General features: G+C 40.7%; 1 protein-coding gene across 8 annotated transcripts in view; it reads left to right on the plus strand.

Moving 5' to 3' along the window:
* Positions 1–26,979, plus strand: part of Htr4 (5-hydroxytryptamine receptor 4) — a 208,682-nt gene that overhangs the window by 21,415 nt on the left and 160,288 nt on the right. For all 8 annotated transcript variants that reach the window (XM_052742293.1, XM_052742290.1, XM_052742297.1 and 5 more), the window contains one exon: positions 423–495. In XM_052742293.1, coding sequence (XP_052598253.1) covers positions 470–495 — 26 coding nt within the window. In that variant the 5' untranslated portion in view covers positions 423–469. The remainder of the gene's footprint in view (positions 1–422; positions 496–26,979) is intronic.

The raw sequence follows: 26,979 nt of genomic DNA on the forward strand, positions 1-26,979 counted from the left end.
AAACAGCTAAATGGTCACTTTAGGCCATGTACTATTTTAATTATAACAGCTTAGTTACCTATTTTCACTAGCTAGTGTATTAAGGCAGATCGTGGAAATAAACTATGTTTCTAGGAAGAATGAAGAAAAACAAGTAAATGGATTAATACAGAGTGAAGAGAAGTACCTATATGTTTCATACCAGGAGATCAGTGGAACAGAATCTTTTTGTGACACTCAGCAAAGTGTGCCTCATGCACCCAACCTCAATGTGCTCGTAGCTCTTTGATATAGTATGGGGTTATTAAATTGTTCTACAAAATGAAAGTCCCAATCTATTGATAATCTATTGGAAGCAATACTTACTTGGCATTTTCTTCCTGTAACAAGGACCTTTATTTTTCTGTGTTATTTTCCTGCTTAACGTCTTATTTTCCTTGCAGGATCCTGTGGGCACTGAAAATCGACACACTCATGCCCATTTCCTGTAATGGACAAACTTGACGCTAATGTGAGGTATGTTACATTTCTGGATCTATGGTGTTGCTCCCAGTGGGAGTTGGTGCTACAAGGCCTCTATAAGTCTGTTGTAGTGGAATTACAAGGTTAAAATGGATGTTCTTAGCTGTACAAACCACAAGTATGGTATACTGTTGGATTATTAGTGCTTCATTACTATGCTTAAATGATAAAACCCAGCTGTTAATATTTCCAGCTGTATGAACCAATAGACACCACTTAAAGGTATATATTCATTTTTGCAATAAGAAAAATGATGCATTTGAATGGAAGTAATATGGCTGAAGATAATCTGTCGGCATCTAAACTTCAGATGTAAAAGTAGCTTTGTCTGACATGTTTTAGTTTACCCACTTCTGTCTTCAGCCAGGGCATCAGATCATGGTTATCTGATACCAGTGGTTAGTATGGTGTATGGACTTATGTTAACCTAAATAGTTTGGCTGTTGCTGTTCTTGTTTCTGTAAAGCTTGGGGATGGGATGTTCTTCCTAGAGGCTTGTTCTGTTTTATTTGGCGTTACCAAGCAGTGCAAAGAAAGTTGTATTTAAGGAGGCTTAAGTGGTCTGCTTCTGTAGCACTGAGGATTATCCACGGGTAACTGCAGATGGAAGGCATCCTAAAGTCACATGCCTTGTGAAATTGCAGGAGCCATTTTTTTTTTCCTTTCACATGAGACTGATGGGAAAGGTATAAATCAGGGGTCCGTCTTCTGGTTTGATGTGGTAGAAACTATGACAGCTGGCTTGACAGGAGCTCTGGCTTGGCCTGACTTGAATGCACTATCTGACAAAGTTAGAGGATCCCTAAAGGGCAGAGTGTGTCTCACGATACAACGCAGCATCGCTGGCACCTGGTGGGTATTGGATAAAGAGCTGTTGATCAGCTAGTCATCAGTGTACAATGCATATTTCAACAGCGTTGTGTTCCAGTTCACCTACATATGAAAAAGGACTATTTAGCAACAACATACCTTGTGCCCTCAGTAGAAGACATAGTGGACTCTGTTATTTACCCAATAGTAAATAACTTGGTGTGGTTATAAGACTCCATGTGGATTTTTAAACCTATTGGCATGTGCTTTACTTCCCTCTCAAAGCTTGTGAGGTCATTTATACAGAGAATACATAATGGGATCCAGAGAACCTCAGTTTTCATTTGTTAACCAAAATCCAGAGTGGGCAATATTGACAATGCAACATTTACAAAACAGCTTTAAGTTCTAGACCTTGGATCAAACAGGGTCAGTTGATTAAAACGCACCACTGGGGGTGATAATTCAGACGTTATGATCCCTTACATTGCTAGCTTTTAGATGTTTATTTATAGCAGCATTAGCTTTGGATGGCAAAACATGATTCTATTAAGTGAACATTAGCTGTTCTCCTGGGATCCTGTGGAACAATGGTGTGGGATTCGAGATGATATCACACCCCAGAATGCTGTCTGTGGACTGTTCTCTCAGTCCATTTTCTAACCGGATCCTATCAACATATGTTCATCCTTACCCACTCCCTCTCTCTACCCACAATATTAGTAACAGGCAAATGTCATGGACTTTATATTCATTTCCTGCTCAGTACAGTCTCTGAGTGTCCATAAAAAAAGGACATTTTGGCTCACGTTTGCCAACTTGTGATGCATATATCATTAGTAATTTTACAATGAACTTAGGTGGTATACCAACAACTTTTTATTACTACAGAGAGCAATATTATTTTGTCACTTATCAAGTAAAATAATTTCCTTTTTATAGAAACATATTGAAATGTGAAAGTGAGTTTATGTAAAGAAAAATTAAATCCAGAAATAATTATTAATAAATTAATATAAACAATCACAATGGTTCAGTATAAATGATGATGTCCGAGCATGTTCTAAGTGTAGCTAGATAGAGTAAATGTTACCCGTTTGAGAAAAGAGGCCAGACTTTCTCCTTTTCAGTTGCTGTCTTCCCATGGAAAGTAAATACATAATGAGGTGAGAGCTAAGGTTCTGGCTCAAGACAGGGAATCTCTTATTTCCTCTGCAGACAGAGGAAAACCAGTGAGGGGAGAAAGTTAGAAGAAAAACAACATTTGGAAGGGAAGTGGCTGGGCTCAGATGGGAAGCAGCTTAGCAACTGATGGTCTTGCAGCTATAACAGACATTGAGATTCGTTATATGTATTAGTGAATATACATAACCTCACTAATGTCACACACACACACACACACACACACACACACACACACACACACACATAAAAACACACACCACAGTGGTATGTGTGTTGAAGCCTCACAGGACTCAGTCTTTCAACATTAACTTGCTGAAAATTGGGTGCTGAATGTTTGCATTGTTGGACATGTGAGATCATTCGTGAGCTATAATGTTGCTTTGTATCACTACATTTAATACATAAGTAATCCCAGGAACTGTATATCATCATTACCAACTTCACAGTGTACGGCAATTAACAAACAAAGGTTACTTATGCTCAGGGTCATGAACTATTCTGTCTTCTTTTATCCTATAACTGTTCCATAAATGACTATATGGTGTGTGTGTGTGTGTGTGTGTGTGTGTGTGTGTGTGTGTGTGTGTGTAAGTTAAAGAGATAGCCGAGGTTATGTTTCTGTTTGAGTAAATATGGAAATATAGTTTGGAAAAAAGAGTGAATATTCAGTAATGGACACCCAAAAGGACGGAGAAGTGTGAGACTACAAATATCTTGGGGGAAATTTCAGAAATAATTTTCACTTTCATGGGCTATGGTAAGATTGAGGAACTCTAATCAAGTCTCACAAAACATGAAGGGGGTGAAGAAGTCTTTGGTTGAATTTAGAGCTAAATATAATAATGTCTTACAGTTTGTCAAACAATATTGACCATTTCAGATTTTGTTCATTTATCTTCATCGAACTGAATTAGCTTCTATGGCTTGGCCCTTGCTATTATCTATCTTCTAGAGTTCTTGGCTAGCAGCATCAGGAACTAACCCTGGCAAAGGTAATTTGGGACCAATTAACAAGAAGCTTAAAAAGTTAAGGCCAAATGTTAGAAGACCATGTTTAAAAATGGACGAAGACTTGAGGAATGGTAGAGGAACCCTGATAGTGAGATATACAGTGAGCCCTGTTCTTCGTGCATTATAAAAAGAATAAGAAGCACTAGATCTTGCTTGTAGAGGCATGAACTGCAGCACAAACACTTTCTCCTGATGACTCTCCAACACAGAGAGCAGAGATTGCAGGATGGCCCAAGACATGATGGAATACCACAGTGAATTAGGATCTGGAAAGTGAGTTCTGACAAGTTCTTCCTTTGATAACTAGTGTCTCACAAATTTTACAGTTAGCTGACACCTTTTCTAAACAATTTGACATCCACAGAATTCAAGGGGTTTTGGCTCCTTTATTTCTTGTGGGGCTTGGAGTAGACAGCAGTATCCTCTTCTGGGGAGGATTGGAAAAGAACAGTATCTCTATAGTTCCTTATAGTTAGGGAGAGGAACTCACCAGTTCTCCCTTCTCTGCAAGACTGGGAAAACATTCAATGCATCTCCAATTGCTCCTTGACTTCAGAGAGCCCAAACTCACTGTTTGTATAACTGCATATGCTTCCACTGATATGTGGTTTTCTTTGGCTCAGGTGTGACCCCTGAAAGCAAGCTGTGTCTCCATTCTTTTCTTCCTGTTGTTTATTACAGGCCAAAGGTGTCTGCTTTCCATGACTTTGTTCTATGAATGTTTAGTTCCAGAAAGTACAGGTTTCAAGGAACCACTGAGTAGATGGAAAAAAAGCTTTGGCATGTCTTGAGATAATGACCCCAGAACTTGAGTAAAAGCAGTCTTCCTTTATATTTAGCTTCTTTGTATTGGTAGCTTCTTGCCACCCTGGATTTACCTCTTTACCTGCTGAGATCTCTGAACTTCTCTCTTTGCTGCCCCAGCAGTCTCCGGAGCTTCTTCCTTCTTCAATAAGGGCAGCCTCATCTGGGATTCTGTTTCTTCTCTTCAAAATGCTTCTGTGTTTTCTTATTAATGTTTCTTATTAGCAAGCAACAAAGCATCCTATGCAGTTAAAAATCATAAATGGCAGAAATTTCCTTCTTTTGCCAGGGTCCAAAAAAAACTGAGAGCCAAACTTACAGTCTGTAAAAGCAAGGATGCATAGGTGTGGGGCTCTCATGTGCATTTATTTTATCTCCCAACTTCTTTTAGACTCTTGGGCTTCATTTGCTTTCTTGATAATGCACCTGCATCTCTGTAGGCTGATTTAAAGAAGGGAGAGAGAAAGAAAGACCAAAAGTTAAGCATTTTAAAAACAAAACACACTGTCTTGATGTAAAAATAGTGTCTTGCTTTATACAACATATGACATTAATTAAAAACCATAACAACATATGACATTAATTAAAAACCGTAACAAAGGTAAGTGGTTGGGTTTGGATTAATCCAGTTGCCATAATGTTGTGGTGTGCTTAGTTACAATTCGTTACTTCAAGACATTGCATTAGTTATCAGTATGACTACAAAAATGTATTGAAATTATCCAATTTTACAAAAGAAAAAAGGGCAACAATTGTGTCAATAGAGAAGTTGGTTTTGGGCTTGATTATTAGTATTGGTAGCAATACACCTTAAGTTTGACAAAAATCTGGGGATGAAGTTAGAATTTTTAATGCTAACTATTTCAAAGTCTTGAAATAATTCACAGACATAAATTGCCCTCCCCAGAGACTTAGCAATATGGAATCAATTTGGAAGTAGGGTTAATTTGTGTTTGTAACCTGGCAATTAGAGTTGGGAACAGGTGCAATGATAAGGCAGGGAGATGTTTTACAGGAAATCTTTCCTCTATCTCTGCAATTGTGACATTCATTAGCATATAAGGAGAAAGTGAGTGGGTATGGTTTCAAAGGAGTTATTTTTATGTTGCTTTAGAGATGTAAATGAGAATAATACTCAACTTTACAGCCCAGCTGACAAGTGGTGAGTTTTCCATTAATTCTTTTGATTAGATCAGGGGCACAGTGAATTTGAGCTGAAACTCACCCCATATTGAATATCTTTGTGCCTGATAGGGACCTAGGGAACCTCAAGCAATGCATGTCACATGTTACCAGCAGGGCAACAACGTGTGTGTGTGTGTGTGCATTTACTGGCTGTGGACTTCAGTGAGCACACCCCCACATACAGAGGGCATTACCATAGTTGTATAGTGTTTCTGCTATATCACCGGGAGAGCATAGCAGCAGCTGGAACCATGTGGTTTATGGAAACAACCCACATATGGGTTCAGGATGCATGACCCCGAATGGGTTAATTTAGTTTCTAAGCCTTCAGTTTAGGCACTTGAAAATGGGACTTTGGTGAAAGTTATACAAAGAACCCATAAAGTTCTTACATCTTGAACATGGAATACTTGGAATAAAGGGTCTGAGTTTTGCCCAGGGTCATCATAGGTATCATGAAAAGTGGATATTTGTGATTCCTGGGACTGATTATTTATTGATTGCTTAAATTCACTTTCTACTTAACTTAATGACCTTACCAATAATTTGCTGATTTTTTTGAATATTTGCCTATTCATTTTCTGGTATGGAAGTAGGACTGCCAAAGAGGACAGATAATCTTCAATATTGCAATAGTTACTGATTTATTTGGAATGAAAGCACTGGGCTTTGGTTCACTATCCAGCACCATTTCTGCTTTACTGTAAGGTATGCGCGAACCTGGACACAGTCTTGTCTGGGAATTAGAAGACCTAGAATTAAATCCCATGTATTTTTGACTCCTGGTTTTATACTGTATTCAATATGGTCATGTCTCACTGCTATGTAAGCACTCTAATGGAAACTGATGTACATTTTCCAAGAAAATGGAGCTTTTGTCCCAGAACTTTATCACAAGGCTGTCTGGAAAAGTGGCAAGAGGATGTGAGCCAAGGGCCAGGAAGCTTCACTGTCCCCACCAGTGCGTGCAATGTCCCCCAGTGCCATGGGTCTTCTGCATGTGCTGTCCCCCAGTGCCATGGATCTTCTGCATGTGTTACCCCTCCCTCCACTGTCATGGATCTAGAAGTGCCGCTGCTACACCAGTTCTTGCTTCTGAAACCATTTTTTTTTCTGCAGAAAACATCATCTGATAAGGAAAAAAATAATTATTTTTTCATACCGTCTTGTTTCCCATTTTTAACTTCTTGTTTAGAAAACAGAACCACAAACCAGCAGACAAGGAAGTCTTGACAAATACAGTTTTCAATACTCCGGCCCTCTCTGATTGAAACGAGGGTGTGAACGCCTGGCAAAGAACAGGTATAGCTGTTCATTGTGTGACCTGGGTCCTTCTGGTCCTTCCTCTGCAGAGTCTGAGGTTGACTAGGATGATAGCAACGTCATCATCTAAAACTCAATGTTTCTGACCGTAGAAAGTCTCTCGCCCAGCCTTCTTTGTGACATGTTGCAGGGAACTGGATTATCACTAACAGGTGGTGCTTTTAAGTGTCTTGAATTTTGTCTTGCTTGCCAGATGAATTCTTGTTGCCTCCTGTGGTTTGCGCCCCACCAAGGCACACTCTGACTGCAACTGATGAACGGCCAGGTGCTTTATGCCTGTGGGAGTGCACCTTGACTCTGAAAGAACAGAAAATTATTTTGAATTATTTTTTTAAAGTTCAGATGTGTATACTGTATTTACTTCATTTCCTCCCTTCCCTCTCCTTCCTCTAGCCCCTCCCATATCTCCCCACTCCATCTCAAATTCATGACCTCTTTTTCTTTATCATCACATATATATATATATATATGTGTGTGTGTGTGTGTGTGTGTGTGTGTGTGTGTGTGTGTGTATAAATCAATATATCCTACTGAGTCCATTTAGTGTTCCTCATATGTATATATTTTTAAGACTGACCACGTGGTACCCAAGTAACCAAATAGAGGGCTTATCCCTCAGGAAGACCCTTCTCTCAGCAGTCATTAATTGCCTGTAGCTCTTCATCTAGGAGTGGGGCCCTGTGAGATTTCCTCCACCCATGTTGGCATGTCAACTGGTGTCATTATTCAGGTCTTGATTAGGCGACCATGTTGTTGAGATTTCATGGCTGCTGCTTCCCTGTCATATATAGAAGACACAGTCTCACAGCAGACATTCTGGTCCTCTTGCTCTTAAAATCCTTTCACCTCCTCTTCTGCGATGCTCCCCGAGCCTTAGGCATGGAGCTTGTGTTGTAGATAGGAAAAAAGTCTGCAGAACTGCAGAGCAGAACTCAGTCATTCAACCTGCAGAGCTGGCTCCTGGCCTCTGGATGTCTTATTGTCCTTCCTTGGGTTCTTTGGAAGCACAGCTAGCTCTTGCCAGTTTTTAACTGAAATCTCATATTCCAGTAGTATGTTTGTAGATAGTTTCTTATGACTTACATAAATCAATGACTGCAAAAAGCTTGGGGAGGTAGAGGTAATGCCTAATTTTGTCCAAAAAATTTACAATATCTCACCAGGCGGTGGTGGCACACGCCTTTAATCCCAGCACTCGGGAGGCAGAGGCAGGCGGATCTCTGTGAATTTGAGGTCAGTCTAGTCTACAGAGCAAGATCCAGGAAAGTGCAAAGCTACATAGAGAAACCCTGTCTTGAAAAACCAAAATAAATAAGTAAGTAAGTAAGTAAGTAAATAAATAAATAAATAAATAAATAAATAAATTTACAATATCTCAATTATCCTCACTTTCCACCCAGTAAAACTCACCTCTGTCCTTAAAAGGATTAAAATATGGTCTATATCAAAGGGTCATCTATGTTACAGAAATGTTTGGTCATTTTTTTTCTTTTTTCTTCATTGTAACACTGAGATGTTGTGAGATTCAGGAAACATGTAACTTAAAGTATTGCACTGTGTCTCACACAATGTCATTGTTCAATGCTATTATACCTTTGTGCATATAGGCATAGATGCTTACTTTTTACAAGATAATAAAATGTTGTGAGAGAACAAAGAAAGGGAAATGCCAAGCTGGTCTAGTCATTGCGTACTGTCCACATGTACCAAGCTGTCATGTGGTATAATTAAAATGAAGATTTAAACTTTATACACATGTGCATGTGCACGTGCACACACAAACACACCCACCCATAAATATAAAGCACATAACTGATGCTCAGAATTACTTGAATTAGTAGAGTTCTACTTATGTCTTATAGCTCCTTGCAGTTCCACAAAAGAACAACAGAGAAATAAAGAGAGTTTCAGAAGAGTGAGAGACTCTTCCTAATATCACACACACACACACACACATACACACACACAAACATATATATATATATGTATATACATACATATATATATGTATGTATATACATAGTGATTTATCCAAGACTAAGATATAAGTCATTGCTTTCCAAACCACTGATTATTTCAAATTACCTCCAACTATTCAAATGCAAACTATCTCCTAATGTGTGTATAAATTTAGATTAAAATGTTATATAACCATAACTAAATCTGAAAAAAGGGTCCTAGACAATAACAGTAAAATATAAAACCGTTTGTCCTTGATGCTTTGAACATTTGATAAGAACAGATTGCCATGATTCAGTCATCTGTGAAGCAGGTGACTTGTATAAACTCACTTCTGAAAATACTGGAAGGTCTTTATTAATAGGGATTGCAGTGTTACACAAGAAACAACCGAGTCCTTTGGGATCTTCACTTTCACCAAAGTCACATTTCTAAGATGCTCAAAGTCAGTATTTTCACTCACCTTTGCTTGATGATGAAAAAGTATATGCTTGGATGTATAAAGTCACTGTAAATTTTTATTGCATTTGTGTGTGTGTGTGTGTGTGTGTGTGTGTGTAACCATGGCCATGTATGTAGACTAGAGGACTACTTGTAGGAGTTAGTTATTTCCTTCCATCACATGGATTCCAGAGATTAATCTCAGCCTAGTCTTTAGAGTGTCACAGTTGGCTCTGTTGAAGTTACGTTGGGGGAAGGTCTACGATTTGATGTTTTAGACTTGATTCCAAAACCAAAGGTTTAGCAGATATGTTTGGCTCCTGGGGTTTTACACAGTGATTAAAACCCTCCGCAGGGAAGCTGGGGCAACAGTTTTCCTGAGTGGCTATGTTTCCCTCTTGCTTTTGCAAGAAAGCATTTGAACTGTTTGTAGCTGAAGGTTCTCCTGTGCTCGCCCAGCACCAAGGACCCCACAGCCCCTTATAAAATAATCACTCAGAAACTTATATTAATTAAAACTGCTCAGCCATTAGCTCAGGCTAACCATGGACTAGCTCTTACACTTAAATTAACCCATAATTTTTATTTATGTTTAGCCACATGGCTTGGTACCTTTACTCAGTTCTGCCTTCACATCTCGCTTCCTCTGTGTCTGGCTGGCAACTCCTGACTCAGCCTTCCTGTTCCCAGAATTTTCCTCTCTCTTTGTCCCACCTATACTTCCTGCCTGGCTACTGGCCAATCAGAACTTTATTTATTAACCAATCAGAGCAACACATTCACAGCATTCAGTGCAATAGCCACAGCAACTGGTCTTTTACCTAAGGCACTCCACAGCATACAAGTGGCCAGGGGGTCTGTGATCTGCCATGGGCTTTTCACTTTATCACTTAAATTTGGAAAAGTATAGTCAGAATTACCTCTAAGCTTACAGATCTATACTATGACATATGTTTTCACCTTGATATTTAGTTGTATTGCTGTTTAACAAATAGGGTTTTGTTCAATTTAAGACTTTTTTTTTCAAGTAAGGAATTGGAACAGGTTTCTGAATAAACACCTGGTAAGTGATTACCATTTTATCATCCAGCTAGTGATGTTTAAGCCACATTCTATTTGCATTTCTAAAGAACGGGAGGAATAACCTTTCCCTTTCTCATCCACCCACTCTCCTGCTCCTTAGCTTACAATGGCTTTATCCATTTTAGTGCTTGTGAAAACTTTTATACAAAGTACTCATCTTTGATCGCTCAGTGCTATCATACTGTTGAGCACAATGACACAGGTGCATACTTATTGTAAGCACTCTAAGCTCTCTCTACGGAAAGTGAGGCTCACATTTTCTAGTCTCTTTGTCTCAAGTGCCACACTTGCTCATTTATACAGTAACTTCCAGGAAAAGTGTGTAAAAAGATGTATAAAGTCAGAGTGTTTTTTTATTGCACTTATTTATTGGTGTGTGTGTGTGTGTGTGTGTGTGTGTGTGTGTGTGTGTGTGTGTGTAATGCATGAGTTCCAAGGCCACATGTGGAGGTCAGAGGACAACTTGGGAGTCCTCTTATGCACTGAACCATATTGCTAGCTATAAGTGAGGTTGCAGCGCAACCAACTAACTAGACCATTCCATGGGTAGAAAGAAAGGTTTACTGAGCACCAAACTGCCAAGCCCCTCGGCCCCAGTGACCTGGTAGAGGGAAGAGCACAATGGAGGGGAAGCAAGCAGAGTTTGTGTCAACAGAATGGCATCTTGGAGTTGATACAAAGCTGTTTAGATTGATGTGGAACTAGGGAACTAAATGTCCTTGCCCAGGGTAGTTGACCTTTGGGGCAGATTAAGGGAGGTTTCTGGTGAACAGACACTGTCTTAAGAGATCTGCTTTTCTAGTGAACAGAAACTTTTAGGCATTTGGAGTCATCTGAGATGGAGAAACCAATGGTACATTTAGTTAAAAAAAAAAATCTAATTGAGAACTGGCTGTATTGGCAACGGTCCCAGTAGTGAATGTTTTTGGTAAGATTCAGATCATACAAGCTATATGATGAATTGAGTAGAATAGAAATTAATTACTAAAAGGACTGATGGTCTTTCTGGCTACTGGAAGATGAATGCTACTCTCTAGATACTGAGAGCAATGAGACTGTCCTTTTATGGAGTCATTTCCTTCCAGAAGTTTCAGAGCTCATTCCTGTTGTAACTTGCAAAGCCTATGGATGTTTTGTATAATTAGGGAGTATATAAACATTAGGGTCCTGACCCTTCTGACAGCTGCTTATGAACAGTTATGGGAGCAAACCACCTACAGCAAGTCTATAGGTAATATCAGAATTATGGAAATTCTTCATTTCCACTTTCTATACTGTTTGATTGTGAGAATCAAATCTAGTTCTTTCCAGAGTAAATAATTTCTTCATGACTCATGAAGACTATCCTGTTAAAAATGTACAAATGTTTGGAAAATAAATACTGTAGTATGTGATTGTGAGTTTTAGACAAGTTATGATAACTAAGAGCTTAAACAAACTTAATATTGAGTAGAGAGTGTCCCTATCCTGAAGGGAATGTTTTGATGGCTTGCTCTGAGACTGAACTGAAATTTTTTTTTTTTTTTTTTTTTTTTTGGTTTTTCGAGACAGGGTTTCTCTGTGTAGCTTTGCGCCTTTCCTGGAACTCACTTGGTAGCCCAGGCTGGCCTCGAACTCACAGAGATCCGCCTGGCTCTGCCTCCCGAGTGCTGGGATTAAAGGCGTGCGCCACTACCGCCCAGCTCTGAACTGAAATTTATCATTGCAGTGTTGACAGAAGTTTTACAAAACAGTAATGTCACCCTAGGACTCTTGAGAATCAGGAAAAGTGTGGTTGATTTCTGTTGTAACTTTAAGCGTGCTGCTTTCTTATTTTTATTCTTTTTTTTTTTTGATATTTTTGTTTGTTTGCTTGTTTTTGAGACAGGACTTAACACTGTAGCCCAGGCTAGCCTCAAAGCAGTAGCAGTCTTTCCGCTTCAGCCTCGTTCTGTGTTGATATTGCAGAGAGGTTACATCTCTTAGTTTGAGAAAGAGGAATGGCGGCTAGTCTGTTCTCCTTAATTGAAAGATTTTATAGGCTGGACAATCAGCCTGAAGCCATAGAAATGGCTTCTTCTTTTAAGCCTGTAGGTGTGAGTAGAAGCAGAAAAAACAAAGGTTACTCCACTTCAGAAAAAACAAAACAAAAACAAAAACAACCTTTTAAGGCATTCGTTTTGTGTGCACATTTCCAGGGTAGACCATTTGGTACTGGATAACCAATCTGTGTGCCCCTCCCTGGGGAAGATTATCTCTCCCCTCTTAGTGTTCCTTACTTGCCTGTCGTTCTTTGTCTGGGGTTGAAGCCTCGTGAGCCCCCTCCACACACACACATTACCATTGCTGTCGGTGTCAGCCTTGTTTAGGTCATGTTTGGGCTGAAATATCGGTCAGACTGTAAGAGTGCAGGTTCCGGCATTTCTAGGAGACACAATCTCACAGCAAACTTCCTGTTCCTTGGGTTCTTTCAATCTTTCTATTCCCTCTCTTGCGATTATTCCCAAGATTTAGAAGCACGCGTGCGTGCACACACACACACACACACACACACACACGTATGCACACTAACTGAAAAAGTGACCCTGAATTTGAAAGAGAGCAAGGTGACGGTGAGGGGGTACCTGGAAGGGTTTGGAGGGAGGAAAGGGGAAAGAAAATGATGTAATTATATTATCTTAAAAAAAAAAACCAAAAACAACCAGAAGTATTTAGGAAAGAAAACCTTACTTTTATTGTTGCAGGGACATTGATGATGCTAAGTAAGAAGAGGGAAGTTAAAGGTTATTTAAAACACCTCATCTAGTAAAAAAAAAATCCAAGCACTTAGTCATATTTTTAAAAAATCTGTAATTCATATTTGATTAATTTTGACATGCTTCTATCCAATTATGTTGAACTGATGAGATTTTACTCTGTGGGGGGAAAAAGTAGTAACCTTTTTAGACAAGCTTAATTTAGCTGTGGGTTTTTTTTTTCTTACTGAAATTACATAACCTTAACTCTGCCACTCACGTTGGACTCTTTCTCTCTCCGCTGTTGTTATGCTCCATCATCCGGCTTCTGAAAAAAGTTCTGACGATGCTGACCGTATTCCTCTCTGTCCACAGTTCCTTTAGCAGTCTGATGACTGACCATCTTTCTTGTAAGGCCAACCTCCTACTCACACTCAATATGAACTGTGTCCAGAGGTAAGCACACCGCCCAGCATCATGTGTCCAGCGGTAAGCGCACTGCCCGGCATCATGTGTCCAGCAGTACTCACACCGCCCGGCATCATGTGTCCAGCAGTAAGCACACTGCCCGGCATCATGTGTCGAGCAGTACTCACACTGTCCAGCATCATGTGTCCAGCAGTACTCACACCGCCCGGCATCATGTGTCCAGCAGTAAGCACACTGCCCGGCATCATGTGTCCAGCAGTAAGCAAACTGCCCGGCATCATGTGTCCAGCAGTACTCACACCGCCTGGCATCATGTATCTAGCAGTACTCACACCACCTGGCATCATGTGTCCAGCAGTACTCACACCGCCTGGCATCATGTGTCCAGCGGTACTCACACCGTCCGGCATCATGTGTTCAGCAGTAAGCACACTGCCTGGCATCATGTGTCCAGCAGTACTCACACCGCCTGGCATCATGTATCTAGCAGTACTCACACCGCCTGGCATCATGTGTCCAGCAGTACTCACACCGCCTGGCATCATGTGTCCAGCGGTACTCACACCGTCCGGCATCATGTGTTCAGCAGTAAGCACACTGCCTGGCATCATGTGTCCAGCAGTACTCACACCGCCCGGCATCATGTGTCCAGCGGTAAGCACACTGCCTGGCATGGTAGAATATTGGAAGAACTTAACTAAGTTTGAAAGACTTTTCTTTCACCCCTCAACTTTCTAGGCAATGTCATATTACCAAAAGCCCCATGAGAGAAAAATTTGTGCCCAAGGACTATTAATGACAATGACTACCACCACCACACACGCATCCACGCTGGATCTCAACGGCGACTATAGATTTTGAAGCTAGGGAGGTGGAAAGGTGAACAGAATATGAGTTCTCGGGCTGAAAGTGAAATGTCTCTCCTGGAGAGTTATCTACTGGCATGGGACCTCTAGTGACAAGGTCACCGTGCCCTTTGTTTTTAGCCACTTGTGGGACTGATTCCTTCGCCTGGGCTGCCACCTCACCCCTACGTCTGCCATGACTAACAGGACCCGGGTCATGATAGATCCTTATCTGTGCTAATCTTTTCTAAGTGTTGTCTTGTTTATTCTGTATGACAACTTTATGAAGAGAGACGCTCTTACTTATTTGCATGCTATGGAGCCATGTAAAATTACTAGGTCTGAATACAGAGCTCGGACCTCTAAATACTATGCTGCAACATCACCACTGTTGTATTTATTATACAATATTCCACCGAGCATTGTTCCACCGAGTCCTGAAACCACCATTACTCATTTTGCTTCAACCATTGCTACTACTACTTTAACTATTTATTTTACTAAGCCGTGTTCTCTACTGTCATGACCGTGAGTTGCTGAATCTTTCTCTGTTCTTGGTATTGTGCTAAGTAAGACCTTCGTAGACAGCGTTTTGTTTCCCTGGGCTAGCGATGCAAAGAGCCCACTTGGAGAAAGAAGGCTTATGACATACAGACTGACAATATGGATGCAACGTGGTGTGGTTGAAGGGAAGGTTTCTATTGCAGATCTGAGAGAGAGAGAGAGAGAGAGAGAGAGAGAGAGAGAGAGAGAGAGAGAACAGCCAGAGGCATCAGGAGAGTCCAGAGCAGAGAGAGAAATTCGTAGACTGAACACAGCCAGCAGACTGGATCCGGCCATGAGAAGCGAGAGCAGAGCCAAGCGATAGAGAGAAGGACTAACACGGAGGGGGGGGCAGAGAGAAAAGGGAGGAGGGAAACAGAGAGAGGAAGACAAAAGAAGAGACCACAGCCAAAATTAGCAGGGTTATAGGGAAAATGAGCAGCTGTGAGAGGGAAGCTCATGGGCTAGAAGAGGTCAGGATAGGGAAGGAGGTGAGAAGAACTAGTATGGACTTTGAAGTGCATAAAAGTTACTTGTGGTACTGAGGGAGCCTGGAGGCCAGCATGCACGTTAGTATACTAATAGGCACCACAGATAGCCCCATGTCCCTACTAATTTTTGAAATTTGGGGAAATAGAGTTTGTTTTGGAGCCAACACATCTCAGAAAGGAAAGGCAGTGGCCTCTGTGACTCAAGATGTACTGAGGAGACTAGCTCCTTAAGTAGTTATTTCTCTTTGACTGATTCATATTCCAGAAATTCGCCCTCATTTTTGATCAGATGTTCCAGGTCTCAAACTGGAATAAATGACTAACTGCAGTGCTTATTAACATATCAAGTCTGATGTTGCCACCAGCTTCCCCCAGCATCCTCCAGTCTCTACCTATTAGAGGATCCTCCTGACTGGCATACGCCACTCCCTATCCTGAACTCTCCAGCCCAGGGACTAGGCTTCCCTTCCCCCAGCTTCTCTCCCTATGTAATCCAGACATTTTGGCTACACGGTCCTTTTTGGCCATTTTGGTCTCTTGGCTTAGGCCACCCTTCTTGGTTGGTGACGCCTCTCTTGCTCTGCCTCACCCTCTCGCCTCACATGGCCTGATTCAGTCTGGCCACACACACTCTGGACTCTCCCAGATGTCTCAGTCTCTGCCCCTTTGTGTAGTTTCCCTTTTATCCTGTCTACAATAAACCCTCTCCTCTATTATATCTAGAAGCAGTCATGTCCTCCCTCCCTCCCTCCCTCCCTCCCTTCCTTCCTTCCTTCCTTCCTTCCTTCCTTCCTCCCTCCCTCCCCTCTCTCTCTCTCTCTCTCTCTCTCTCTCTCTCTCTCTCTCTTTCTCTCTCTCTCTCTCTCTCTCTCTCTCTCTCTCTCTCTCTCTCTCTCTTCTTTCTTTCACTCAAGTCCATTAGTTGCTATTCCTTCTGTGTTCTTTTGGAGTCTCCAGAGACACCTGCAATCAGCCAGGGATCTAGAATCAGAACAGGAATACCCTCAAGAGGCCAATTCCCCTCTGTGTATTAAAACTCCCACTGCAGTGTCCTTCAAAGTGACTATCCTGCTCAGGCTTGAGAATCCCAGTTTGTTTGTTTGTTTTTAAATTGTTTTAGTATGCCCAGATAATTGGTTGAATTGGATTTAATAATCAAGTAAATCCAGATTAATCGACATCTTAGTGAAGCAAAGCTACAGTAATGAGATTGTGTCCAGTTAAGCCATGTCATACTGGCCAGGCTTCATTTTGTAGACCAAGATCCCCGATTCTTTTACCCTTCTGTTCCTTTTCTGTGGTGCTCTTAAACATCCCAGGTTTAGTCTGGGCTTGGTGGCGCACACCCTTAATCCCAGTTCTCAGGAGGCAGAGGCAGGCAGGTCTCTGTGAAACCAAGGCCAGCCTGGTTTGCATAGTGAGTCCCAGGCCAGCCAGGGCAACACAGTGAGACCCCTGTCTCAAAACAACAACGAAAAGCACCTGAGGTTTTGTTGGTCCTGCTGCTGCTGTCCCTGTCTCTTCCCACAGGGTGGGCACTGTCTGTCCCTGAACAAGCGTCAGTCACTAGTTTTCCACAGGGCCTGGCTGGGTTGAAGACAGGCCCAAGGGTTACCAGGATGGCTCCACAGGATGAAAGTGTTTGCTGTGGAATACTGATGACCCAAGTTCAGTGCCCTGAACCTGTGGTTGAAGGAGAGAAATGACTCCTGAAAGCTGCCCTCTGACCTCCACACACAGGCATGTGCATACCAACACTCTCTCACACACATGTCACGCACACACGTATGTGCACACGATAATAATACTTTTCTTGTTTAAAGAGAAACTCAAATGGCCAATTCTTATGCAACTAAAAGCCTTGTGTACAAAAAGCCAGAGTCACCTCGTTTCTGGGATGCTTCTAATATGGACGTCTGGCTTAGGAAGGGTTGATGCCTCTTGTTCTGTGGCTCTTTCCTGTTCCCCGCTGTCTTCCTCTTCTCACCCTGCATTGTGCTTCCGCCATCTTGTATCCTACGTGCCCGTTTCCCTATGGTTTGCTGTCTCTTGCTTTTCTTCTCTGCCCAACATTCCTTCTCTCACTCCCTTTTGTGGCCACATTTTCTCCTCCTTAAACTTGTTTATCTCCCAGCCCCAACTTATTGGCAAACATGCTATTTTGCTTTGCAAATATATTTTTTAGGGGCAGTTGAGTACTACAAGTATTCTCTAGCAACCTACCGAACCTCTGACTGTGGCTTAAGAGAAGCATAAGCTAACAGTTTGGTGAGTAATAAACTCCTGTGTTAATAGTTTATGTCTTTGGTAGCACAAAGTTTACAATATTCTTGCAAATGCATTGCTTTCTAATTCTACAACATCCAGTAAAATAAGACAAGTGTTTCTTTCTTTTACCGCTGGTTTTTGTTTGTTTGTTTGTCTTGAAAAGACGCACAAAACCAAGATTAGAACACAGCATTCTGATTCTTGGCCCGTGTTTTCTTACTATGCATGTGTCGGTAAATGAACATAGGGTATCATTAGTGTCAGCGTGATGATGGAGATGTCATGGGATGTGCATTCTAGTTAAAGAGGCACCCTAGTTTGATGGTACTTATTCTAGGTAGGGATCTACGCAAAGCCTAACTGTAGCTTGGTAAGAAGTTGCTGGAATCTGCAGTTTAATTTATCCCTTAGGAAAGAGTTGGTTATGAGAAAGGCCACAGCATAATCCAGTACCATTATAATATGCAGTTAGTATTAGCCAGGTCAAAAAATGATAATGTTTACAACATCAAAGTATAATTTGCTAGGTGAAAAATTTATAGATATTTTTATTAGTTTATTTTTTTAAAAAAGGACTTCCTCAGAACATCAAACTTCTCTGAAGTTCTTAGATTAGGAGGGATGACTCCCGAAGCCGCTGGGTTGGGAGAACTTTTTTATAAGAGGCAGTGAAAAATCTAGCATACATTTGGACCCTAGCTGAAGCCGGAATACCCGTTGGTGTCTAGGTCTTGGATCCACACAGAAGCGGAGAGCCTAGAGCTGGGCTCTACTCCAAGGAAGCTGCAAGGACAACTGGATGGTGAAAGCTGCCAACAATTGATCATGAAGTACCCAATTGACCTTTGAATTTCCTCATTACAGATGGACCAGACCTCCAAGGAAGTTCTAATGATGATGATCGTGCCCTGTGGACAAGGAAACTGGGGATTTCAGAGTGAAATTCACATCATCAAGGGAGGCTCTGGAAAAAACTGCTCCCCAAAGCATAGGAAATATAACCTATCTACACATGGGGTTTCTAAGTATTTAGAGTTCTGTTAGCTATGATTCTCCCAAGAGAAACTGAATTCTATGTAGGTTAAGCAACTATGGGAGTTTATTAGCTCACTTCACTGAAAATTCGAATGTGCAGTTTGCTGGAGCAGGATCTAGAGCAAAGGCATTGGGATTAACCTTCCCTTTTTACTCTGCCGTACTCTTAGGGAAGGGTTGCCCCTATAATAACACCTTGAAGTTCTCAGCTCATATTTTAACTAACTTCTGTTGCAGAGAAAATACAAATCTTCCCAATATTTCTAACAAAGCTCCAGAATTATACTCATGGGAACAGACTGCCCAATACACTTACCTCTAAACCCACGTAGTTTATATGATAGTTCCATTGGAATTTCCCAGGCATATGAACTATGGTAGCTATCCAAGACAATTGCCAATTGGAGATGAAATAGGAAGAATGAGTTTAGCTCCAGTCAGACCATATGGACTCAAAATAAGGGCAAACACAATTCTTCTAAGGAAAATGGAATTATTTTGCCGAATGAAGAGGGAGCAAGAATACTTCATGGTCTAAAACAGTGATTCTCAACCTGTGGGTCATAAGGGGGTCACAGGGGTCGTCTAAGACATTTGAAAAACAGATATTTACATTACGATTCATAACAGTAGCAAAATTACAGTTACGAAGTAGCAATGAAAATAATTTTATGGTTTGGGATCACAACAGCATGAGGAGCTGTATTAAAGGATCACAGCATTAGGAAGCTTGGGACCCACTGTTCTGAAGTGTTGTGTCCAATATTGAGCCCCACCCACATTCTTCCATGACAAGCTTAAATAGTTAATGTGCTTTTGAACTTCTTTGAAGTTCAGTTTTGAAGGAAATCCTTTCTTCTCATAATTAGGACCTTCATTGTGTCATTCTGAGTAATTGATGTGTTACTACCGACTGAGTTAAGAATCCAAAGCAACCAAGTCCCAGGTGGAGCTCCAGGAGTCCATCTGGCAAGAGAGAGGAGGGATTATATGAGCAAGAGATATAGAGACCATGATTGGAAAAAGCACAGGGACAAATAGCCAAACTAGTGGAAACACATGAACCGTGAACCAATAGCTGAGGAGCCCCCACAGAACTGGATCAGGCCCTCTGGATAAGTGAGACAGTCGATTAGCTTGAACTGTTTAGGAGGCCCCCAGGCAGTGGGACCGGGACCTGTCCTTGGTGCATGAGCTGGATTTTTGGAACCTAGGGCCTATGCTGAGACATTTTGCTCAGCCTTGGTGTAGGGAGGAGGAGACTGGACCTGCCTCAATTGAATCTACCAGGCTGGGCTGACTCCCCAGGGGAGACCCTGCCTCAGAGGAGGTAGGAATGGGAGATGGATTGGAGGGGAGGGCCAGGGGGTGGGAGGAGGGAGGACAGGGAAATCCGTGGCTGATATGTAAAATTAAATTAATTATAAAATAAAAATATTTACAAAATAAAAGAATCCAAAGCAGCCGCGTGACACAGTTAGCAGGTGCCGACAGGGGTGAGCTAGGTGGTGGATTCCCATGGGACTGGCAGGCCTTGGGGAGGGGGGATCAGGCAGTGCTTATGATTTCAAAAGAGCAGATGTCCAAAAAGGAGCGCTGAAAGATTGGGGTACAATTGTCCCGCTCATCAGCTGGCAACAGAGGGCTTCATTCCAAAGCGAACTTCCGGGCCTTTGCTTCTCTCCCTTCAATTGTGTACGGGCAGACATCTCGACTGTGGGTGGGAAGCTTGTGCTGGGGTCATCCCCTCAGTTGATCACTTTTTTATTAGTAGATGGAAACTACAAAGTTCAAATATTTGTTTGAATATCAAAGAACTTATTCACAAACACTAATGACTAGTCCTGCTTTAAATAAATGACTAGAGTTGACAACAGAAATGTAAATTCCACTGTAACAAGAGCTTCTGCTAATACTCCTCTATTTATGGATATTATTCTGACACATACAGATATGGCTGTGTGCATATATGGTAAGTGGATATTCATGTGAGGAGGCGGTGGTGACTGTTTTTCTACGTGAGTGTACATTCCTGGGTAGGTGTGAGTTGTGTGGACATGGCAGCTGTTGAGTCTTGATATAATTTTCATTCTGTTAGTCAAAAGCCAGACTCGGTGTGAGATGAGAAAGACTGAGGGCTAGGTCATGTTTTCCTGAATACTGTAATGTCACCAAAGCCCGGAGACAGAGAATAGGGCTTTGTGGAATCACTCTGCTCAGCAGAAGTATAATCAGACCACACAGATGCAAACCACAAATGTGATTTTAAATTGTCTAGTAACTATACTAAAAGATAAGTAAAAGACAGTTGAAGTTAATTATAATGATTTATAACATGTAATTCAATAATCCAGGATATTGTTTATGCATGTGATATCACATATCAATATAATTATTGAGGCAGTTAACATTGTTGGTTACTTAGTTTTCAAAACATAGTGTTCTCCATTTCTGGCAGAGCTGAACTCAGACTAGTCACATAAGTAGACTACCACTGTCCTTCCGAAGCCTCACCCAGACTCCACCACTACTGCAAACACTGCCAATCTATTCCTCCTCCTCTTTGGTCCCATTGTGGCTTCACCATCTTTAAGAAAATATTTCACTTACTGTTATTACGTGTATGATGTGTATGTATGAGTGGTAGCATGCATGCTATAACAACTGTGTGGCGGTCAGAGGACTGTATTGGGGAGCCTGGGGATAGAATGCATGTTATCAGGCACACACAGAAAACATTTTTACACCCACTGAGCCCTATCTATCACAATGGCCCTTGCCACTCTTCCAAGTGTCTGAGACAGCCTCTACCAACTAAGCAATTACCTGGTGAGTAACTTCAAACCATCTTGTCAACACAGTTTGACCTCTGAAAAATCTCCAATGTTCCCTCACTGTCTACCTGCTGAGCTACTCCTGAGCGGGGTACAAGGCCTTAGCTTGCCTCAAATGACCATCAGCCCACAAGGACAGAGCCCTGCTTCTGGCATACTTAGTTTATTAAATTCATTTTATCCATTGCCTGTCCTTCCACGTTGCCTATTTCTAGTAGGTATTTTTAACATGAAATACTCAAATTCTTTTTGTCTTTTGTATCCTTTTTAATATCATCAGTTACTTCATTGTAGACTAATCAGGCTATGTTTTCCAAACTCCTTTACTTGGACCTGATACGGTTCATGCTACTCTGTTTCTTTTTCTTTTTTTGTGACTCTGTCAAATTATAACTCCTTTCTTGCTTTTTAGTTTCTTTCAGTTGTTTGTGTTTTCACAATCTTCATTCTGGCATTTATTCATGTCTTCTTTGAGTTCCTTAGACATATTTATAATTGTTATTTTGAAATCATTTCCTTGTACATCAGCTAAGCTGCTTTTCTTTGGGAATATTTTGATGGGAATGCTAGTTTCTGGAGGAGAAATACAATCTTGGTTGTTCATTCTGTTTGTGTTTTTGCAATGAGACAGAAAATGAGTAGAGTTAAGTCACTGCTAGTGTTTCTTGGTGCAGATATCTGCTCAGACTTTTGTTGTGTGGGTGTTTGGATCTTTGCTCTTTCCCCAACTTGTCAGTGTATGAGCCAGCTGAATGGTTGTATCCACTCTGTGTTAGCGTGTGAATAGGTGTTGGAAGTAATCTCAGCTCAATGAAGGGGTAGGCGCAACTTCTGGGCTTAGGAGTAAATTTTTTTTAGGCTTCTACTGACTATGTTCATAAGTCTATGGAGGGCTCACTGGGTTCTATAGATGGTCCTTGGTGGTAGAGGCTGGGGCCACAGTGGCCATAAGTGATACTCCATGGGGAAAGGGCACAGGATGCTACATCATTCTCAAGTAAAAGTGGATAGGTTGGAAGGTAGACTAGAATTTTCTTTTCTGAGTTCAAGGCCACAGAACACATTGTACACCAGAGCGGCATGATGAGATGGGGTAGCTGACAGGCTGGGAGGGAAGACTGGGTCTGGGGAATCCTACTAGATATTCTGGGTCTGTGTTCATCAGGTCAAAGAACGGTGTGGCAGGTAGAGTGGCTAATAGGTGAGTGGACAAGCCGATTGGGTAAAGGGTTCCTGCCTGGAGTTCCAGGTCAGACTCCACATGGTCCCAGATCTGTGTGGTTTCTCTACTTTTTTTTAAAAATGAGATCTCTCAGGGAACCCATAGATGACTAATTGATTACACTGACTGGCCAGTGAGTTGTGGAGATCTTTCTGTATCCCCCACCACACACACTTGGAGTACAACTGAACACCAACATGCCTGACCTACGTGGGTACTAGGGATCCACACATACTTGTGTAACAGGTACTTTACTCACTGAGCCATTCCCAAAGCCCTCTCTTGAGGTTAAGTCTGGAGAAACAGGGAGCCATTTCATCACATTTTGGGGGGAGAGTCTGCTCAAGAATGAAGCCAACAAGGGGGTGGAATTACTGTAAGGTAAAGAGAAAAGCTGGACACCACTGGACTCATCTAACCCTTTGATCGTGTGTGTCCGCTCCTACTGGAAATTCTATCAGCGTAGCCAGAAGTTCACTTTTGTTTAAGCCCCTTTGAGTTTGGGTTTGTGACATTTAAAACTAGAGTCAACTGACAGTTGTTAAAGTAAAAAGCCAGGCAAGAGTCTTGAATACAGGTAGTGTTAGCAGAAATGAAAAGTGAGTGAGGAATTAGTTGAAATGGGAAATTAATAATACTAGTTAGTTATGGTTGGATTCGATGGAAGATGTAGTAAGATTAGTAGAACTGTCTTGCCATAGATGACTTACCTGTTATTCATTCTTCCAAGTTTTATAGTAATAGATAATTATGACATGGTATAGGAGTCATTAAAATTATATTGACTATTGTTAAATTTATAAAGCAAGGTACAACTATACGTATGGGTAATATAAGGAAAGGATATGCTTGTGTATATACATAAAATAATCTGGCATACTATGTACACAGGTATTTACACTGCTTGTGACTGATAATTGAGATCATGGGAGTTGTTCACACAGCCATCTGTATTGCACTACTTGTTTAGTAGCATGTATTATTTTGTAATAAAAATAAAATAATACAGACATAGTATAGTTCAGAATATTGTATTTTTCTTCCTAGCAACTGAAGAGAGCAAGTACTGATCACAGTAGGAGACAAAATTTTCCTGGAATTAATTGCCTGTGTGGATGTAGGAGAGTAGGAAGAAAGCCTGCTTATTGGGATCAGGAGGGAGGTTATAAAGCACCCCAGGCTGTGAAATGCGGCCTGAACCAGGGAAGTTGAGGGCCGCCTCACCTATTTCTATCTCTTGAGATGATTATTGTTATAACATTTTGTGTCAAGTTTTCATCAAGGAGAATTTTAAAAACATTTTGGGAAGAAATTGAATGCCAGAAAGCCTTAAAATAAGTGTATTTTGTGCTTTCCTCAGGTAAATTCAGATGCCTGTGTGTCCGAGAGCATTCACCCCTGTGGTTATGAAGACAGCTCTTGATCGCTGCTGGTATAATACAGCTGCCCAGAATCCATTCATTGTGCTGGTACATGGCCCTTGTTGCTTAGCAACAGGAATGGAATTGCTATGTGTGCTTCTCAATAGCTGTAGAGTCCTGATCTTTATTTTCTATTAAAAAAAATAAACAGAAGAGAGAGCGGGGAAAAGACCATGGAAAACAAAATAGAAAAAAGATCCAATTGGCCTTCCAGATGCAAAATACAGCATCTGTCTAAGTTTAACTAGGTGAACAATTGTCAATAATTTTGTTTTTGTGCCAGTGAGAAACTGATTGACAAGTGAAAGTTCCCAAGTCAGCATTCGATTGAGCAGTCTGGAAGAATGCCCCCCGCCCAGGAACTTAATTATTTCTTTAGGAAATGTCTGTTTATGTGTTCATGAGGAAAGGGAGTCCTCTCTTTTTATCTTGGCTGTTTCAACTATTTGTTTGAAGGATGTCTTATTAAGGTTGATCCTAGACCCTATGGCTTCCCTTTTCATCCTCATACAACTCACAATTTGTATTTTCATATTCGATAACTTGGAGGATGGTGAATTCTGTCACTTTCCTTTAGATCAGAATCATATGGAAGGATTACTAAGAGCAACACCTAAGTAAATTACCATGTAGTCAAAAATCACCCTAAAATATCCCTCAAGGTATAGAGTCTGTGCAAATGAAAACAAAGATGTCTTTTTCTCAGTAAGTCCACACCTCATTTTTTCTGGTGTCAAAACAGATCCTCTTTGCTTTCTTGTGAGCTGTATGCAATACTTGGCTAGTTTGGAGCATATATGTTGCTTGCAATTTTCAATACATGAATTTTTGATTTAGAAGCCGAGTCCCAGTGGCTGTATCCAGTGATGACAGTGGGAACTGGGCTGGAGGAAAACACAATAGATACCAGCTTTTGTCTCATGTTTATCTGGGAACCTACGATTTTTCAGTGTATAGTGAACAGAATTGCCTGCAGCATAATGGTCTCTTCTCTTGGAGTCAGTTAATTGAGTATATTTTGCAACATTTATGATAAAGATCCCTGCCTGCTCTCTCTTACATCTTACTGATTTTTTTAAGGCCAGGAGAGTGCCCTACTTTTATCATTCAATAAATCAGTCAATAAATGATTACTCATTGTTATTACATTTCTTCAACTCAGAACTAAAACACTGAAGGCTTGAATTGAATCCTAAGCAATGTGAACAAGCTCCCTACACGACATATGACTCCATAACAGAATGTACATTTTGATTAGCTGTATTGTACCACTTTCTACATGTATTCCAGGTCTAGTGTGCTCCTTCATTTTCCCATAAATTGTATTGTCTTGCTACTAAGAGCAGCCTTTCCCATCTCTTCATGTGACTATTACATCACCTTTACCAAGCCTTAGATTAGATGTCACTTTCTAAGGGAAAGCCTCAATTAACTGTCTGTACTCTGACATACCTCTTAAACATTTTATAGATATCTCTCATTTTAGTACTTATGAGATTTTTTTATTGTAAGTTTTTCCTGCAAAGCTTTATAACACTTAAAGATAAACACTGTCATATTTTACCCAATTTCTTACTGTAGTAAATGCTCAGCAAATATTAATTCAGTGACTGTGGATGTAAACCAGACTTTCACTATTGGTTCTAAAAGCCTTATATACACAATTTGTTGAAGATGCTGTCTTTTTCTCCAGTGTGTATTATTTAACCTCTTCATAAAAAATCAGATGGTAGTAGGTGCATGGATTTATGTCTTGGTCCTCAATTCTATTCACTGGTCAGTGTGTCCCTTTGACACCTGTACTGTGCTGCTGTTATTAATCTACCTCTGTAGTATAACTTGAATTTGGGGATGGTGACACCTCCGCCAGGCATTTGTTTGTTTATTTATTTATTTATTTAAAATTTCAAATTATTTTGGATAGCCTGGGTCTTTTGTGTTGGCATATGCATTTTAAAATTGTTTTCTTTTTCAATTTCTGTGAAGAATTGAGTTGGAATTTTGTTGAATCTGTAGATTGCCTGTGGTAGAATATTCATTTTCACAATAGGAATTCTGCTAAGCCATGAGCCTGGAAGGTCTTTCCATCTGGTATCCTCTTCAGTTTTTTTCTTCAGTGTCTAAAAGTTTTCATTGGGTAAATCTCTCACTTTTTTGGTTAGAGTCATTCCAAGATACATTGTGAGACCATTGTGAGTTAGATCGCTTCCCTGATTTCTTTCTTTTTAGGTTTGTCATTGGCACATAGGAAGGCTGTTGGTTTTTGTGTGTTGATTTTGGATCCTGCTACTTTGTGGAATATATTTATTAGACGCATGGTGCAGGAGCTTTGATGGACTCTTAAGAGTCTTTTGCATATAGAATCCTAAATTATCTGTAAATAAGAACATTTCGGCTTCTTTCCCTATCTACATTCCCTTTCTTTCCTTCACTTGCTCTATTGCTTTAGTTAAGATTTCAAACAATATATTAACATTAATGATCTCTTTTAAGGTGTGTTTTGTTCCTATGTTTCCAAGGCCTCCAGGAGCAACATTAAGTTATCAAAATGAGATCTCTCCAGTTTTATAAACTTCCCTCTTAGGACTGCTTTAACTGTGTCCCATAAATTTTGAGACATTATGTGTTCATTTTCATTCAGTTACAGGAATTTTAAATTTCTTCTTTTCTCTCCAAATCCAATGTTTTATTCAGCTGTTTATTGAGTTTTCCTTGAGTTTGTTCCATGAGTTTGTGTGCTTCCTGCCATTAGTATTGCTGCTGACATCCAAATTCATTCTCTTTTTCCTGAATTTGTTGAGAATTGCTTTGTGTCCTAATCTGTGATTAGCTTTGGAGAAAGTCCTATGGGTTGCTGAGAAGAAAGTGTCTTCTT

The sequence above is a fragment of the Peromyscus californicus genome, unplaced genomic scaffold (assembly GCF_007827085.1).
Source record: "Peromyscus californicus insignis strain IS unplaced genomic scaffold, ASM782708v3 Scaffold_17__1_contigs__length_78620276, whole genome shotgun sequence".
Taxonomy (NCBI): domain Eukaryota; kingdom Metazoa; phylum Chordata; class Mammalia; order Rodentia; family Cricetidae; genus Peromyscus; species Peromyscus californicus.